Source organism: Furipterus horrens, unplaced genomic scaffold, assembly GCF_987537825.1.
Source record: "Furipterus horrens unplaced genomic scaffold, mFurHor1.1.pri manual_scaffold_3, whole genome shotgun sequence".
Taxonomy (NCBI): Eukaryota; Metazoa; Chordata; class Mammalia; order Chiroptera; family Furipteridae; genus Furipterus; species Furipterus horrens.
Window position 1 is genome coordinate 109,890,777 of NW_028327173.1, and position 17,151 is coordinate 109,907,927.

General features: G+C 36.1%; 1 protein-coding gene across 2 annotated transcripts in view; it reads left to right on the plus strand.

The window, feature by feature from the left end:
* UACA (uveal autoantigen with coiled-coil domains and ankyrin repeats) overlaps positions 1-17,151 on the plus strand; it is a 99,364-nt gene that overhangs the window by 26,141 nt on the left and 56,072 nt on the right. The window contains exon 1 of one of the 2 annotated variants that reach the window (XM_090270074.1): positions 15,919-15,969. The exons of the other annotated variant lie outside the window; for it this stretch is intronic. Within the exon in view, the coding sequence (XP_090126200.1) occupies positions 15,931-15,969 (39 nt within the window). The 5' untranslated portion in view covers positions 15,919-15,930. Of the gene's footprint in view, positions 1-15,918; positions 15,970-17,151 lie in introns of those variants that run through there. 2 annotated transcript variants of the gene reach the window in all.

Below are 17,151 nucleotides of genomic sequence, written 5' to 3' on the forward strand. Positions count from 1 at the left end.
GTGGAAAACTGGTGATTGGCAGCTTCATCATGACAGTGTGTCTGCTCACACATCACGTCTCGTGCACAGTTCTTTGGCAAAACATCAAATCACCCAAGTGACTCAGTACCCCTAATAGCCCAGATTTGGCACCCTGCGACTTCTGGCTTTTCCCAAAACTAAAATCTCTTTTGAAAGGGAAGAGATTTCAGACCATCGATGAAATTCAGGAAAATATGATTGGGCAGCCGATGGTGATTGGGAGAACTGTGTGAGGTCTCCAGATGCCTACTTTGAAGGGGACTGAGGTGTCATTGTCTTGTGTACAATGTTTCTCGTATCTTATACCTTCTTAAATAAACGTGTCTATTTTTTAGAGCATGTGGCTGGATACTTTCTGGACAGACTATACACACATGTGTGTATATATATTCATTATCTTGCAAGGAAGCAAGGGACTGAATATGCCAAATAATAATACAGTATACCTAAACTTTCTTACATAGTTTTGGATGATGTATAAAAAGAAATCAGAGTATATTCTTTTTTAAATTTAAGGGTATATTACATTAAAGTACATATCAATAGATCTATATATCTACACTTATGAGAGAGATATATACGTTAAAGAATTAGCTTACATGTTTTGGGGGCTGGAAAACCTGAAGTTTGTAAGGAAAATTGTTACAGTCATTAGGCAGAATTGTTCTTTGAGAAACTTCAGTTTTTGCTCTTTTAAGTCTTCAAGTGATTGGATGAGTCCTACTCACTTTATCAAGGGTAATCTCCTTTATTTTAAGTCATCTGATTTTAAATGTTAGTCATATATACAACATCATAGCAACATCTGACTCATGTTTGACCAAAAACTGGGCTCCATAGCTGAGCTAAGTTGACACATAAAATTTACCATCATATATACATAGCATTATTTTGAAGATAGTGGACTATGGATACAGAGAGTAATTTTTAATAGGTCTCATAGTAAGGCAACAAATTAGCTTTATCACAGCTAGTAAACTATGTGTATTTTGGCTGACGATAATTAAGCACCTAAAACAAAAGTTGGCAAACTATGGCACACTGCCTGTTTTATTAAATAAAGCTTTATTAGAACATAGTCTTACTTATTCTTTATATATTGTTTATGGCTGTCTTCATTCTACAGTGGCAGAGTAGTTACACCAGAGTTGAGTAGTTAAAACAGATCACATGACCTAAAAATCCTAAAATATTTACTTATCCAACCCTTTACAGAAAATGTTTGCCAACCCTTAAAGAATGCATAGAAAAGGCACTTAGGGTTCTCACTCTGTCAAGGTTCCAGTGTAGTGTTCCATTTAAATATGAATGTGGGCTTAGTAAATGTTACAGTAGCACTGGTTTGTTGTTTAAAACCATAAATTTTATTAGATTCATAAAAATTAATAATTTCTCTCTTTTTTTGTTTCACAGCCATTCAGATTTTCTTTTAGACACGTGGCAAGTTCAGTTTTTGTGGATAAAATATGTATGAACATTATTAAGTTTTAAATGAATATTTGTGTATCTTTGGGAATGAAGAGACAGTACTTCTATAAAATTTACCAGCTTCCAGCTATTATAATTACAGATTTCAATGTATGTGTCTGTTGTCCTTCTTATAAGGCAGTGAAAATGTGTGTTTCTTTTTTTAGATAATGAATAAAAGATGTAAGCTGTTATTTCTCAATTTGATTGTTCTTGTATTAGACTATAAAATTATTTGTTTTCAAACCAAAGAATAAATTGCAGCTTTAGTTAGTGGAGAGAGTCTAGGCTGTGGATTCAGACAGTCCTAGGTCTGAATGTAGTGGCTTAAAACAACAGCTATTTTATTTGCTGCTAACTTCATGGGTCAGCAGTTTGGTCTGGGTTCTGCTGTTGGTTGTGCCTCTGGTCTTGTCTGAAAGGTTACTCACATGGCTCTGTCATCTGGTTGCTTCCCCTAAGACTGGATGTTCTAAGATGGCCACACTGTTATATCTGACACTTTATGGTGGCTGGGCTCTTTCAAGATCTCTAATGCTCTAGGAATCTAGCTTATTCACGCTGTGCAAGTGGCATCCCAAGAAGATACTGAGACCTATCCTCAGAGGTCCTACAAGGTCACTTCTGCTGCATTCTCTTTGTCAAAATAAGTTATAAGGCAGGCCCATATTTCATGGATCAGGAAATAAATGCCATCTCTTGGTAGAAGGCATGACAGTGTCACATTGTGAAGTGATGGACTTAACAGGAGTGAGAGGAGTAAATAGCAGCTGTATAGACCACCACCATAAATTGCTTAGTTTCTTTTTGCTCCTTTGGAAAGTAGAAATAACAATATGACTTGAAGAGTTCTTCTTATAGTTTAACAATTATGTATATGAAGAACTTAGAAGTATTTCTTAATTCTGAAATTGAATCCTAATATTACTTTCTGTTTTTTATATACCTAAATATTATAAGAGTATGAATTCTTTCTTGTTATTAATTTGACCAAGTAGTTTAAATATGGGAGACATATTACGACTCACCAGAAGGAAATCTGTAAAACAGCTGTGTGGGAAGAGTCACGCATTTGTGTATACTTGTTCTTCATTTAATAAATACAAAAAAGAAAGCAATTAACTTTTACTGTCTTTACGGAGACATACATTTTTTCTATAACCCTCTTTTTATATACATTTCTTTATATTTTCCATTTAAAAATGTAAAAATAATTGACTTGTAGCATAAGGTTTGTTGTCAGTTTATTTCTTGAAGAGTCTTTTGAATCTAGCAAACTTATTTTTGTTTACCTATTTTTTTTTTTTTTTGCAAAGCTGAGAAAAAATAGAAAGTCAAAGAAACAAAAATCTCTTTTTTTTTTTATTGTGGTCACATCATCAGAGGCTCTATTATAAGCATATCTGTTTTTGCTTAGTCAGGAACGTGGAAGGCTTCCTAAATCTGTTCTGTTTTGAGATAAGTATGTGTATATGTACATATCTGATATATATATCAGACATTGGCAAACATGTTTGCTAAAACTCACCAGAAGTATTCTGTTCATTGGTGTATGTAGGGTGGGGTGGGAACATAATAGACCCTACTTCGTTTTTTCCTTTGTATTTTAAAAATTTCACTCATGACATTTAGGCATTTTAAGAAGGCTAACTTGAATATCTTTTTCTACAAAATATTCTAAAGACAAAGTTTTTATTTATTTTTCCCAAATAACTGATTGCTTAACATTTTAAAGGGGATATTAAACAAAATCTTACTTAATCCAGCCTGAGAGCTCTATTCTTATATGGTATACATTACAATTTGCTGTGTTTAAGACCCATGTATAAGACAGGGGAACAATTTTTAACATAATTCCTGTTGAGTTTGATTTTTCAGCTGTTTTAGACTTAAATAGGCATGCTGATATCAAAACTGCAGTTAGTTTTCTTCTATCACACCAAGTTTTTCTCTACAGCTTATCTTAATGCGAGCACCCTAGGCTGGATCGAGCCTGGATCTAGGGAAGCACTAGTGCTCTCCTATTGGCTGACAGCAAACCTCCCTTGAGTAGGGAGGGGTCAGGGTCAACCTGGGAGACCAGAGACAGGTTCATACTTGTCTAGGCTATTCAGTTACACATGAGACAGTGTGGTGAGAGGTTGTGTGCCACTGTATATAGTGAATTGTATTCTAAAATGTAGTCCGAGTTCTTGTCTGTATACAAGGAGTTAGCAGAACTTATTTTTTTATTTACAAACGTACTTATTTCCTTCCCTTCGGATCATGTCTGCCTCTGCTATTTCTCGTCGTAAGTGCCTAAACCACCCTGATTCCTTTGTTATATCTGTGGCAGTTTCACCATTCCCAGTCAAAGGACAAACATCCGCGCTTTTGTCAGGCAAGCCTATTTTGCATATTTTAAAGTAAAACTTGGTGATCAGGGTAAGCCTTGGGCCCCTCACAAGGTGTGCAAGCAGTGTGTCAAGAGTTTATGGAAGTGGACGAAGGGAACACGTGGTAAATTGCCATTTGGTATACCTATGGTTTGGCGAGAGCCCAGAGATCATTCAAGTAACTGTTACTTTTGTATAGTGAAAACGTCAGGATATAACAAGAAAAATAAATGTAAAATAGAGTATCCTAGTCTACCATCAGCTATATGCCCAGTGCCTCATTCAGCTGAAATCCCAGTGCCAGTTTTCATTGAAATACCCTCTTTCGAGGAATAGGAGTATGGTGAAGAACTAAGTGACAGCAACAATGAAGATTTTGAAATTGAAGATGACTCAGTTCGTAAGGGATTTGATCAGCATGAGTTGAATGATTTGGCACGAGATTTGGGACTATCCAAAGAGGCTTCAGAACTCCTAGCATCAAGACTGCATGAGAAAAACTTGCTTGAAAAAGGAGCGAAGGCACCCTACTTTCGATCAAGAGAAAGTGCATTCCTGCAGTACTTTTGAAGTGATGGTGGCTTTGTGTATTGCCATAACATACATGGTTTAATGGAGGAATTGGGAATTCCAATCTATAACGCAGCTGAATAGTAACTGTTCATCAATAACTCAAAGCGGAGCTTGAAGTGTAGCCTCCTTCACAATGACAATTTATTTGGTGTGGTCCCAATTGGCCATTCAGTTTGTTTTTGTGAAGAATGTGAAGATATAAAGACAGTCAATGATCTGTTGCAATATCACAAGCACAATTGGATCATCTGTGTTGACCTTAAAATGGTCTACTTCCTTCCTGGTCAGCAACACGGATACACCAAGTATCCCTGTTTTCCATGTATGTGGGACAGCAGAGCTCGTGAGAAGAATTGAGTGGCGTCATATTGGCCTCCAAGATCTGACCTCAAACCTGGTGATCCAGACTTTCTACATGAGCCACCTGTTGACAGAAAGAACATTATATTCCCACCTCTGCACATAAAACTGGGTCTCATGAAGCTATTTGTTAAAGCTTTGCCAACTGAAGAAAGCTGTTCCAAGAATCTCATTTTGGCATTTCCTAGCCTGTCATTTGAAAAGATAAAATACCTTAATATGTGTGTTTGGTAGCAGAACTTAACTACTTGTACACAATTTGACTTACAGTAACAATACATAGCCTTTATATGAATAAAATAACTCTAAATAGTCTATTCAGTAATTTTTTTCTTTATTTTCCTTTGTATATACACTTTGTACACTTTTTAGGACAAAGGGAGGGTATCCTGTACCTTAAAAAGTTGACGTGATAGAGAAAAGCGGCACATTTTTGGATTCAGATGCCAAAAGTTAGTCAAAAAGAAGTGTCAGATCTAACTCAACGAAAATTGTGTTCCCCAGTGTAATCACTTTGAAATTTAATGCTTCTCGTAGTGAGGAAGGTGAAATTAGTAATATTACAGAAAATGACACATTAAAATTGGAAAGACAATTTCCTGTCTATATTTTTAATAAACTCTCTTGGGTGTCTAGACAGATCTAATAAAGGAACAAGTACCTGCACTAGGGAGGGATAGACAGTCTGGTATTTATACAACAGACTAGAATAGAATCAAACTGGATGGTTAGGAAGTCTTATTAAAACAATGCTTTCTAAGTCTTTCCAACTCTAGTTCTTTAAAGTTTTTCTTTTTTTTTCAAATTTCATAGCCCCCTTCTGTCCTGAAGATGTTAGATTTATTATTTAAATAATCATCACTGTCATTATCTTTTTGTCCTTGACATTTTTATGTAGAGAAATACAGTAAAGCAGGATGAAGCCTGTTACTGTCTTGGTCGGAAAAATGATTGATGCAATATAATTTTCCCTTTCCTCTGTTTGTTCCATTGAGTCCTAACTATATACTTTCTGATCATAAAGTGGAAGGCTTGAGAGGATAAGAGGAGTGGATGGGGCAAAATTTAAAAGGTAAGGAAAAAACACGAAGGGAAAAGTTGGGGGTTGGTGAGGAAGAAGCTGGTTGGTTGTACAGTTTTTGTTTTCCTGGTTTATTTTAACATTTTTCTTTTTCTATTACGTAAGCTCAAATTTGCTGTTATATAAGAGGGAGGAATAAATAACCTTTGGACTAAATGGAGCGGGACAACTATTTCTAATTATCGTCAATCCAGTGAACTGTTGAACAGTTCTTAATTGTGGAGCCTAATCTTCAAGGAATGTGTATGCTTGGTGAGCTTTGCTTTCTGCTCTTTGCTCAGCTTTCAGCTCTGGTAGAGCTTGTCTCTTGTTTAGTAATGGGGGATGTCTATAATTGTAGGGTACTACAGAAGCCTGTTGTAATACTTTGTTTCAGTTAGATGTGTAGGGGACCCAGTTTTTATTTAGGATTTTTTTTCCTCTTGGAAAAGATTTTATTTAGTTCTTTTTCTTGAAGAGGCTTATCTTGAGGATGTGATTGTGAAATTCTGTTTTGGGGGGGTGATATTTTCTTTGTAGTTCATTGCAAAGTCTGGGTTTTTAGGTCTGAGGAGGGTGATAGAGATTATGATAACTATTACGGTATGGTAAAACAATTTTATAAACATTTCAAGGCAAGTTAAGATTTAGCAGTTATTGCTCAATATAAATTTTTCAGAGCAAAAAACAAATAGTATGTGGGATGAATACATTTTTTAGACTTGATTCTAAAGTGGCCAAAAGGACCTTATGGAAGAGAGCTGCCTTAGTTCCTGAAGAAGTACCTTTTGAAAAGTTTTTTAGAGAAAACTGGGAAATCCCACATTTTAGTGCCAGCCTCGCCACACCCTTGTCACATTTTGTGATCCTTCATACTCGTTCTGTGGCACTGCACTGGCCTCCTTTCAAACAGGCCAGCCTCCTTTCCCTCCTTGTTCCCTCTGGAATGTAAATGGTCACTGGCTGGCTCTTCCTTTTTTTTCAGATAATAGTTATCAATACCACTTTCTTAGAACTTTCCAGGTTACCCAACCTAACAGTTTATCCTTAGTATTCCCATCACTTCTTCCCTAGTCTTACCTGATAGTTTTTCTTATTACCTTATCATTTCCCCATTAGAACATCAAATGCCATTAGAAGAGAGACCTTGATAGGTTTATGGCCTTGATGGTGGTGATGGTTTCACTGGTATGTTCTTATCCCCAAATTCATTATAGCAGTAAGTGTACAGCCTTTTACATGTCAAACCTATCTTAATAAAGTGGTTAAAAAAAAGAGACTTTGGCTGTCTTACTCATTGCTGTGTCCCCAGTGCCATACATGACATGTGGTAGGTGCTTCATAAAACTTTCCATATGCAAATGTGGAAGCTTTCTTTCTTTTCTTTCTTTCTTTCTTTCTTTCTTTCTTTCGTTTCTTTTGGCTGTAAAGGACATCTCAGTTTATGGTGTTTACATTTTTTAAAGATACTTACATTTTTACATCAAAGATTTATTTTCAGGTGGTTAGAAAAACAGAAATATCTTAATTACTGGGAAGTAGTATAATTAGTGGAAAACACTGGACAAGAAATCATAACAATAGGATTCTCTAATCATTTGCAACTAACTGTAATTGCCTTATAGTGGACAAAATTCCATAATGTCCTAATGACTCAGTTTCTGCCTGTATAGCATGAAAAATGGTGTTACTGTTTCATGTGATGAGGCTGAGGTTGTAGTAGGGGCAACACTGTTCAGGGACTGTAGACCCCGTTAAGGAATTTTGTCTTTATCCTACAAGAAAACTACCGAAGGATTTTAAGTGAGGTGGGACAAGTTATATGGAAGTGACTGGTAGTGGTGGTGGTGTGATTGGTTTCCATTTTGGAAGAATCGCTCTGGCTGTCACGTGAAGAACACAGGGCAAGGGGCTGGAAGGAAAATGGACAGAACCTTTTAGTAGATTGATGCAGTTGTCCAGGTGAGGGATGGTGCTAACTTGAAGTAGAGTGATGTTGGTGGCTGTGGAGCTGAGCAGGTGGATTTGAATAATAATGGGGAGGTGAAATCACCAGCATTTAGTGATAGAGGACCAAGAAGAGGAAAGACTGATTTCCAGGTTTCTGTTTTATACAACTAGAGGGATCATGGTGTCATTTGCTGTGTTGGTCAAAGTTGGAAAAGGATCAGATTTCAGGAGGAAGAACATGTTTTTGGTTTGGGAGATGGAGATACTTTTAGGACACTAAAGAATTGTCAATAACAACTGTAATGGAAAAAAAACCAAAAATTTTTAGTGGGGGAAAAATGAAAATATGAAGACTGGAAATGCCAGTTTAGTGAATATCAGAAGGACAAGGATTTTCCTTCACACTGTATATTTTTCTCCCTTTCTGATCCCTCCAGAGTTTGGCATTCTAAAGAAGTAAGTAATGACATAAGTTTCTTTGCATAAAACTAGTAAGACCAGTTGTTAATAGAGGTTTTTTTGACCAAGACATTGACTGGAATGTCATGCCTAAAGGAGACATGCTTGGGCTCTGGTTGTTACCAAAAAGCCCTGAGGAACTGGGAATGACTTTCGAAGGTAATAAAAGCCCACGAGAAAAAAGGCCTGGTACCTTGGTTGGATGTGCGGTCCATGGCAATCTTTCCAGGGAAGGAATGAAGGTTGTTTTCCTGAAAGATGGCTAGATGGGACCTTAAGGCACAATGGAAAACCAGAAGGACTTGGAAGAGACAGGTGTATACAAGCAAGGCTGAATGCCAGGTATGTGGCTCAGCTTCTGTGCCCTGAAGGGCAGGCTGAAGGTCACCCTAAATGTTCCTTGTGTAAGTTCCAGCAAAGCAGAACTAAAGATCATAAGTGATTATTTGCTGCTCTTGTTGTGTTTATGCAAATGAACAGGATAAATTAAAAATGGACTTAATGCAGTCCCTTTAATGACAAGGAGGGTAATCTTAGGGAGAAAAATCATTATTCAAGGAAAATCACAATGATCAGTGGTAGACTATAAAGTAGTGCAGCTAACCGTCTTTAACGTTTCTTTTCATTTAAAATATGTTTTCATTTGAAAGTTAAGCTATGTCTATGGTATCTCAAAGATATTTAATTTATAGGCAAGAAGAATATCAAATGCCTTGCAACTGGATGTCTTTCCAATAAGACAGTCTTACAGATTTAGAGACTTGTTTGTGGGTTTTGTGACATAAATTAACATGTGGTTTCTGTTTTCAAAGAGCATAAGCCTATGATCTCATTACCTGAGTGATCATGTGTACGTATAGGCCTCACTTAATCCTGTCTGCATTGCTGCCTCCTGAGACTCAACGGTTTAGCTGAACTAAGTGGCTGGGTTGGTGAAGTATGGGGTGGTCTGTGGGCTTCACTTTAAAACTGGTTTCTCTTTTCTATCCTAATGGCTTGGACAGAAAGGGCCCAGAGGTCTGAGAGGGGGGAAACCTAAAATATTTCCCTCAGTCCAAACTAAGTATAATGGGCAAAAGGGTTTTAGACGGGTGAGATGTGCCTGGCACACCTTTCTCCAAAGAAGCCCTTTTTTCCCCTAATGCAAGACATTGAAAAATTAATTTCTGTCTTTTGTCATCTAGTGGTTATGGATTGAATGATGTCTTTTAACCCTTTTGCCAAATCTGTTGCCCCCAGAATACAACAAGGATGCCAGCCTGTTAAACCAAGCATGGTGTTGTCCGGGGAAAGCCAACTGACCTGAAGTCTGCACGATCCTTCCCCATGTGGGAAGGCCACCCTTCCCTCCACACCCCGACTCTTATTAGGGATTTCTGGACCCAAGGGTAGGTAGGTAGGATGATGACCATGTCCAGCTTGAAGCAGCTAGAGGAGCTCGAGACCTTTGCCCATTGTCCTTTATAAGATTATAAAGGGTCTTAATATCTGAGAGGGAGGGATTGTTATTTTTTTATTGTTAAATTAATTAATCATTTATTTAATTAATTTAATTTATTTAATTAATTTATTTAATTAATCATTTATTTTTTAAAAATAAAGAATATATGAAAGGGTGAAGCGGGAGAGCTTGTATGTACAAACCATGGGCATGGACTTGTGGGGGGATTGCTGGGGGAGGGGGCATGCTGGGTGGAGGGGAGCAAAGGGGAAGAATTGGAACTATTGTATCAATATAATCAATAAAATATACTTAACAAAAAAAAAAAAGAATTGTCAATAAGGTAATTGAATACACAGGCCTGCCTGGTGTTTAGAGAAGCCTGGGTTGCAGATGTGTGTGAGTCATTCACATAGAGGTTTTAACTGACATACATGAATATGAAATGCTTTGTAAACCATAGAGGGCAACAACTTGTGTTTGTAGTTTCATAATTTTTGGTGCTATTTCAAACTACTCATCTTTTAGGAGGTGCTTTAGTCACTTTTTTCTGTAAAACTTTCCTGATTTTCTCCCTTTTGAGTTACTTCCATACTTTACATGTAATTGTCATGGTATATTGCAGTGTATTATGATTAGGTGTATGTTTATGTGTGTCTCTCTTTAAATTGTGAGATCAGTTGGACTGGGTTTTTGTTCCTATGAACTGCCTTAGGCCAGGTCCTGTGTCTGCTTTGTTTCCTGTGGCATATCTAGCACTCAACATGTGGGGTGGCACATACCAAATGATTGTACGGATGTGAATACTGAGCGAAGTATTTGTATCTCTTTAAACATAGATGCTAATTTTCATATTTATTGAACAAATAAATTATCCAACTGTCTGGCAGTTTTTTATTACTTATTTTATAAACATTATGTAAAAGACAAAAGTCGCTGCTTTTCAAACCAGTGCAATGCTCTAGTATCGAGGTGTATTCATATGTTAATATGGTATATATTAATGCTCCTTAAAAACCTTACTGCTTCTTTTAGAATGCTTTTATTAGCCATCACGGGGCTTATCCTAGAAGTATATGATTGTGGATTCACCAAGATATGTTGAAATGCCAATAGCTTCATTCTAATCCAGAGAGAATTGAGCACATCCTGTGCTACATATCCTGCCATACTAATGAGTCAATGAAGGGTCTCGGTGATAAGCATGTAATGTAGTTTAACATTTTATACACCAACCAGATTTATTGGACCATGTGTCAAAAGTGCATGAAAAGTACAGAAGGGGAGAGAATAGTTTAGTATAATGATCCTTGATGAACCTGTAACTCAGCTTTAACAATTATTAACCCCTATGACTAACCTTACTTCATCTATACCCTGACCCACTTGTGTTTAAAAAATTGTTAATTCATATTAATCGTGTTAATGATACTGTGAGAGATTGCATTTCTTTTGTTTCATTATTTTTTTAAAGATTATGTTTTTTAATTTCTAGAGAGAGGGGAAAGGGGAAAAGAAAGGGAGAGAAACATTGATGTGTGAGAGAAACATCAATCAGTTGCCTCTCACATGCCCCCAGCTGGGGATCTGGCTTGCAACCTAGGCATGTGCCCTGCCTGGGAATTGAATTGGTGACCTTTTGGTTCACAGGGCAGCACTCAACCTACTGAGCAATGCTAGCCCGGGCTCATTATTTTTATTTTTAATTGTGGTAAAAATATACAGTTTACTGTTTTAACCATTTTTAAGTGTACAGTTCAGCAGTGTTAACTACAACACATTCATATTGTTGTGCCGTTGATCACCAGATTTTTTTCATTTAGCAAATCTGAAATGCTGTATCCGTTAAACAACAACTCACCATTTCCCTCTTTCCCTAGCCCCTGGTAACTACAATTCTACTTTTTGTTTCTATGAATTTGATGGTTAGATACATCATGCAAGTGGAATCATACACTATTTGTGATTTTGAGACTGGTGTATTTCATTGTCCTCGAAATTCATTTATGCTGTACCATGTAACAGAATTTCCTTTCTTTTCTATAGCTGAATAATATTCCATTGAATGTATATACCATATTTTATTTATACATTCATCCATCAATGAACGTTTAGCTTGCTTCCAGTTCTTGGTTATTGTGAATATGTTGCTATGAATCTGAGTGTGCAAATACTTCTTTGAGACCCTGATTTCAATTCTTCCAGGTATATACCCCCAAAAGGGGTTGCTAGATCATATAGTAATTCTATTTTTAATTTTTTGAGGAACTCCCATCCTGTTTTTCATAGTGGTTGCACCATTTTTTATTCCCACAAACAGTTCACAAAGTTTCCAATTTTCTCCACATCCTTGTTAACACTTAACTATTTTCTGTTTTTTTTTTAATAGCAGGTATCCTAGTAGGTATGAAGTGATAATACATTATGATTTTGATTTGCATTTTTCTAATAATTAATGATGTTAATCATCTTTTTATATGCTTGTTGGCCATTTGGATGTCATCGTTGGAGAAATGTCTATTCAAGGCTCTTGTCCATTTTTTAATTAGGTTTTTTGTTTCTTTGTTATTGAGTTTTTAGAGCCCTTTATATATTCTGCATACTAGCCCTTTATCAGACATTTTCTCCCATTATAGAGTTTGCCTTTTCACTGTGTTAATTATATCTTTTGATGTACAGAAAGTTTTAAGTTTGATCTTGTTCCATGTGTCCATTTTTGCTTTTGTTCCCTGTGATTAGGTGTTAGAATATCTAAGAAATCATGGTCAAATCCAATGTCATGAAGCTTTTCCCTGTATTTTCTTTTATTAGTTTTATACTTAGATCTTAAATTTAGGTCTTTAATTGCTTTGAATTATTTTGTATATGGTGTAAGACAACTTCACTCTTTTGCATGTGGATATCCAGTTTCCCCAGCACCATCTGTAGAAGAGACTGTCCTTCACCATTGAGTGGCCTTAGCACTTTTGTTGAAGATCATTTGACATATATAATATATGAAGGTTTATCTTTGGGCTTTCTGTTCTGTTTCATAGGTCTGTGTAGCTTTTTCATGCCAGTGCCACACTGTTTAATTACTGTGCCTTTGTAAGATGTTTTGAAACCAGAAAGTGTGAGTCGTCCAACTTTGCTTTTCTTTTTCTGGACTATTTGGCTATTTGGGCCTCCTTGAGATTCAACATGAGTTTTAGGATGGATTTTTCTATTTCTGCAAAAAAAAATTAAGATTAGAATTTTGATAGGGATTGTGTTGAATCTGTGGATCGCTTTGGGTAGTATTGACATATTAACAATATTAAGTCTTCCAATCCATGAACACAGATGTCTTTCCATTTGTTTGTGTCTTCTCTAATGTCTTTCAGCAGTGCTTTGTAGTTTTGGTGTACAAGCCTTTTACCTTCTGAGTAGTTCTATTCCTAAATATTATACATTTTTTGATGCTACTATAAGTTAAATTGTTTTCTTAACTTTGTTTTTGGATTATTCACTGTAAGGATATGGAAACTCAACTGATTCTTGTGTGTTGATTTTGTATCCTACAACTTTGCTGAGTTTATTTATTTGTTCTAAAAGTTTTTTTGTGTGGAATTTTTAGGGGTTTTGATATACGCATAAGATCAGATTATCAACAAACAGTTTTACTTTGGATGCCTTTATTTCCTTTTCTTGCCTAACTGCTCAGGTTAGGACTTCCAATGCTATGTTGAATAAAAGTAGCGAGACTGAGCATCCTTATCTTGTTTCTGACCTTAGAAAAAAAATTTTCAGTCTTTCACTATGGAATATGATTTTAGCTGTGTGCTTTTCATATATGGCATTCATTATGTTGAGAGAGTTTTCTTCTATTTCTTGTTTGTTGAGTGGTTTTGTAAAATCATGATAAATGTTGAATCTTGTGTAATGCTTTTTATTTATCATTTGAGTTAATTGAGTAATTTTGTCTTTAATTCTATTAGTGTGGTATATTGCATTGTGATTTTCATATGTTAAATTTTTATTTGGTCATGGTGTATAATGCTTTTAATGTGCTGTTGAATTCATTATTTTGAAGCAAATATCAGACATGGGCAGTAAGCTAATAAACAAGTAAATGTATGATGTAATGGCAGATAGTGATAAGTATTACGAAAAAAGTAAAACAGGGCAGGAAGCTGAAGAGTGGCTGGGGTAGAGTGGGGCTGGGGCTGTTCAGAGACAGACCTTTGAGAAGCCTTGTGAGGAAGTAACGTTTGGGAAGAACTGAATGAAGGTGAGAGAAGAACCTTACAGGCACAGGGGACAGCAAAGGTGGGAATTTACCTAGAGTGTTTGGGAAATACCTGGGAAGGAGGGTGTGAGAGTAGGAGTAGGAGATTAAGTCACAGAGGCTGGGGAGGCTCAGGACATCTGCAGTACAGGAGGGCACAAACTTGTCGCCTTAGCAGGGACAGCTCCTTATATGGTTTTGAATACTTGTTACAGGTTTCCCCTATTCTTTTTATTTCCTTTGCCGTTGCTGTCCTATTTGTAGAAAGAATGTGCTTGCTTTGTTAACCAAAGGACAGAGACTGAGTTCTATTCCAGATTTCCTTTGAAGATGGGTGAAATACAGTGGGTGGAGTCTCTGGGTCTAGCCAAGAATTCATCCTGATGTCTAATGTGATTTGAGAAAAAAATACCACTGTTTCAAAAATAATACATTATGGTGTGTGACCTTATATATACTTTATAATTAGAATGTGTACCTAATATTTTAATTTAAATAGTAGGAAATGGATTTCTTGATGAAGTTCATAACAATTTAACTGGCAGCATGATCTATAGTATAACAGTTAGCTCCTTTCTATATTGTTGTGTTGGAATATTTTGCGTTCCTGTGAAACACTTTTCCCAAATCTGTCTTTTTGGAGGAAGTATAAATTATTCTCATGCTGTTGCAGTAATTAGAAAGTAAAAAACACCCTGGAGCTTGCAGATGTTTGATAGGGTCCTTGGTAATATAAGGAATGTTGATACAAGTATGCTAAACATCATTGAGAATGTGGAGGAGGTATCTGCTTTGTCTCCAAATGGAGTTTTATTTACAGTCTAGTTCGGTGTTTAATATACATTTGCCTCTTTTAGTGTTTAATCAGTTTATTTTTTAATCCTTGAATCCTGATAATTGGATTTTCCACTGATAAAATATTTACTTGTCATATCAGGCAGGGCACTAAACTTGGAAGTTAAGAGTACTGAGTTAAATTTAAAATTTGTTGAAACATATTCATCATAATGCAGTCTATTTAATGTCTTGGCAGTACCTCTGGCTCTTCTCATTTAACATGTTAGGAGACAGACTGGCAGCAGTTGTAAACTGAAACCTGGTTGTGTCCAGGAGACTGATAGGGGTAGGAAGGAAAATGGAGAAAATTTGAAAGTGGTACTCTGTGTGTGTTTCCTTAAATTAAAGTGTGACACATTTGCTTAAAATAGAATTTTATATTCTGTCCATCAAGGCTATTATAAGTTCACTGTGGATAGTCCTAAAACTGAAGCTGTGTTAAATATTATTTTGTGAAATAACCAAATTTGACTCTTAAAAATATTGTCATAATGTCACACAAGGTGTTTGATATAAAATAAGCATCTTTTACAATATGTTTTGAGTCTTGGGTCCCCCGGTAGACCTGAAATGTATTACTCAGAGGAGAAGCATGCATTTACTGAATATTCTTAGCTGCTGCTTTCTGTTACTCAGCTGTCAAGTCCTATGGAATCTGAAATAGAACCTGACCAATGGGAGACAGCCTCCACACTGTTTACGGATGATTCGGATGTGGCCAGTTTTACCCTGCACTACAGCGTCTGTGTTGCAGTGTTGAAGCAGCAGGATGCAGAGTGCACTTCAAATTTTCCACCGGAGTCCCTGAAAGGGAACAGCTTTGAAAGACAGCCTTTAAGAATAAGAAATAGGAGGAGTTACAGTACCTGAGTTGGGGCTGCTCTTATTGAAGTTCTGCACAGCAAAGAAGATAATTTTCAAGCGTTATGAAAGCGGAGAAGGATCCGGAAGATGAAGAAAATATTGTTGGAGATCCAAGCTAAGTGTAGAACAGCATGAGGACTGTAGAACAGGAAGAGTTGCAAAGAGAGGGAGGAGTCACTGGTTAGGAGTTTGTCTGCGGGCTTGCTTTGTGAGCCCCTGAGATTTTGTAACTTAATGCGAAGTAGTTGCTCCTAGCAAAAGAAACTAAATCCTGTCTATGATGAACTGTTGGTTTTCTTGTGCTCCTAGGAAAAGAGTAGGTATCCCCGTCATCCAGTCTAACAAGATTCTCTTAGGCTTTCTGAACTGTATTTATTTAAAATGTACTACTGTTTTATTAATTTTGGTTTCTTTATCTGATTAACAGATTGGTGTTAGTAATAGAAAACAAAATTTCTTGTTTGTTTTTCTAGGTTTTAAAAGCACATAATAGAATCTTAATTCGGCCGTATTTCTGTCAACTGGCAATGGAGTAAAGTGAAAACCTACTTGGTAGAGTAGACATGAAAATCACGTGATAGTATGAGACTAATCACCTTGAATTATCTTTTTAAAAGCCTTACTTTCGGATTTTACCTTTTTTAGTATTTTAAATAGCTCCTTTCTCCCCCAGAAAGTTTACTTGGGAATAAAGTTAAGATTGTTTTCACTGCAAGGATAAAGTAATCAGTTTAGATCTAGTATTTGCGTGACTTAATCCCTTAGGCATTTGAAACAGTCTCCTAAGCCTACGTTACTACCACTCTCCAATTTAGAGTCTGTAAACTGTGTTTTGTTTTAAAGCTAAAGAAGGGGGTACCTAAAATATGGTTTAGACTTTGAGCCAATACGTAGGGCTATCTCTACTCTACTCATAGTTGTCAGTTTGATTTTTAAAGTTAGAAGGGAGGGAGTTCATCTCCAAATTTGATGAATTTAGAGACAACAATTCTGAAGTCCGTGTAGGTACTTGAACCAGATTCCACTGAAATATTACATTTCAGGAGTAGGTCAAAATTTTAATGTATTTATCTTTTCATATTTCATTTTCATTTTTATTTTTTGCTTCAAGTATTTAATAAACACATTGTTTATTTAGCTAGAAAATTAGTGATTTTTCCTTTTGGTTTGGAGGGGAAAGTATATAAAGTAATCATACTGGTCAAACATTTAGAGGATATCTTATATAAGTGATTCATTCCCCCTCCCACCCCAAGATTTGTTATGGTATTTGTGGACATAGGAATTGCTTTGTTAGTTAAGTCAAAATTCTGTACATCTTTTATTTTTGGTCTAGAACTAATACTGGACTTAACACAGTTTAGCAATAAGTTTACTTTATAATATTTTAAAAGTACAATAATGTATATTTTAGTTCTACTTTCTACATTTCTGCTTACTAAGAGAAGATCCAAGTTACGGGCTTGAGAATATTGTGACTGTATTTTCTCCAAAGCTA